Source organism: Caenorhabditis briggsae (assembly GCF_000004555.2).
Source record: "Caenorhabditis briggsae complete genome, chrIII, whole genome shotgun sequence".
NCBI lineage: Eukaryota > Metazoa > Nematoda > Chromadorea > Rhabditida > Rhabditidae > Caenorhabditis > Caenorhabditis briggsae.
The window spans coordinates 10,781,258-10,783,278 of NC_013490.2; the positions used below are offsets into that span (position 1 = coordinate 10,781,258).

A 2,021-nucleotide genomic window follows, 5' to 3' on the forward strand; every position below is an offset into this window, starting at 1 on the left:
TTTCCCGGTTGGGTCTCGCTCCGACTTTTGTCGTGGACTCCATGAGGAGGAGGACGAGTTCACATGGCCTAGAAAACTCCAGCAATCTAGCTTCCGCGGCCCCAGCAAAATTGTTGGTTTTTCTGCTTTCTGCATAAGGAAAAAACCAGCAATTTGCTGAATTGCTTCTCACTGAATAACCCCATAATGATATAGACGTGATGGGGCCTGGCGAGAGCTATGATTTGGTACCGAAACCGTCTGTATATCTCGTTTTAGAGACAAGTTATCAGCCGGCCCGCTTGCAAATATGGTTTTTATGATTTTTAAAATTCAATTGTTCCCTTTTTCAGGAATTCCTCTTCCACAAGTGCATCATGGTGAAGCAGGCTCCAACTCGTCAGTTCCGTGACCGAAGTATGAGTCAATCAACGAGTACGAGTAACACATCGAGTGCCTCCTCATCTGGATAATAACCTCTTCTTTTTTTTAAGAGAAAGGTATCCTTGGAGCTCTTTAAAAATGTGTATTCTTCGGGTCCCGCCCATTTTTTTTCGAAATTATGTATTAACCCCCACTTTTTTCTCTAATTATCGGTTCTACTGTTGTTCTATAGTGTACTTTCATCTCTCTTTTCATCCCGGTCCCCTATATGTACATAGTTGAACACATCACACAAAACCTTATTTGCCTCAAAAATTCGTTACCCTCCTCCCCATATATGGGTCTAATATTCACACGCAGCCGGCTCTGTATTCAAAAAAAAATCTCAAAAACCTCTTGCAAGTCACTTGTTTCCATCCCCTCAAAAATGTATAAAAAATCAAAAGAGCTGGTTCTCGGAAATTGTATGTTTTTCTTTTTCTCCTCTTCCCCGTTTATGTATGTTTCATCTCTCTCTTTTTTCTTCCCCGTGTGAATATGTAAACTCATTAACTACCTAATTATTTTTTTTTGTCTCATTACACCCATCCCCCTTATCATCTAATCAAGACTAATAAGAGTCTGAGCTTATTAAATGCCTCCTCCCCCTTTATAACGCTCTGCATTTAATCGTTCCTCGTTTTATCGTCTCCTCATTTTTCTGTTTTTTTTTGGTGCTAACCCCATTCGGATCACCACACTAAACCTCCTTGCCCCCGTCCCCTTTCGATTTTTTTGTCCTGATTACAAACACATATGATTGCTTGTAATAAAAATAGAGCTCAGGCGTGAACTGTTACATGTGCCAACGCCACATATGTATGTCACCATGTGGCCATCTGCCGAACGAACGACTGGAAATTAGTCTTAAAATTAGTCTGAAAATTAAAGAATATGTTGAGTATTGAGAGAGTTGTTTCAAACAAGGGAAACGGAGACATTGTCAAGGAGATAATCAGTGGGTCAAGAAATCTGAAAAATATCGAACTTGAAAAAAAATTTTATCAGCTCGTGATGTAGATCCAGAAATCAAAGAGCTAAACTTGATTCGCCATCGAATTTTGCGCATTTGCCAGTTTGAGAATACACCGAAAATCGAGTATGAATTTTGTTTTTTTTTTCCAATATTTTGGAAAAATTTTTTAAAGAAATCTGTCTCTCCGCTGGAATTTGCTCAAAAAAGTGCCCGATGTTCAGTGCTTATCGGCATTGACACATTTGAATTTGAACGACAATCAAATTGAGAAAATCGAGAATCTGGAGACGTTGAGCAATTTGGAGTTTCTCGACGTCTCCTACAATCGAATCACGAAAATCGAGGGACTTTCTGGGTTGGCGAAGCTCAAAGAGCTTCATTTAGTTCATAACAAGATCGTGGTTATCGAAGGATTGGAGGAGGTATTGATTTTTCTTAATTTTCAGCGATTTTCACCGTATTTTTCAATGAAGATCGGTTGAAATCATGAAAAAAAAAACGTTAAAATAACGGTGCAAGTCGTCGAAAAATTAAGAAAATAACCACCGATTCCGAGGAAGGGGTTGTCTCCGAGGAACCGATTCCGAGGAAATCGGGGCGGAGTTTCAACTTTTGCAGTGCCGCAGTTGAACCGTGCGGCAGT

General features: G+C 39.8%; 2 protein-coding genes across 2 annotated transcripts in view; both read left to right on the forward strand.

Moving 5' to 3' along the window:
- The window catches only part of Cbr-pup-2, a gene marked incomplete at both ends in the record, with an annotated part of 3,962 nt that extends 3,510 nt beyond the window's left edge, over positions 1–452 (forward strand). Inside the window, one exon of the mRNA XM_002646980.1 lies at positions 333–452. Within this exon, the coding sequence (XP_002647026.1) occupies positions 333–452 (120 nt within the window). The remainder of the gene's footprint in view (positions 1–332) is intronic.
- Positions 453–1,551: 1,099 nt separating this feature from the next.
- Positions 1,552–2,021, forward strand: part of CBG03541 — a gene marked incomplete at both ends in the record, with an annotated part of 9,292 nt that continues 8,822 nt past the window's right edge. Inside the window, one exon of the mRNA XM_002646981.1 lies at positions 1,552–1,800. Within this exon, the coding sequence (XP_002647027.1) occupies positions 1,552–1,800 (249 nt within the window). The remainder of the gene's footprint in view (positions 1,801–2,021) is intronic.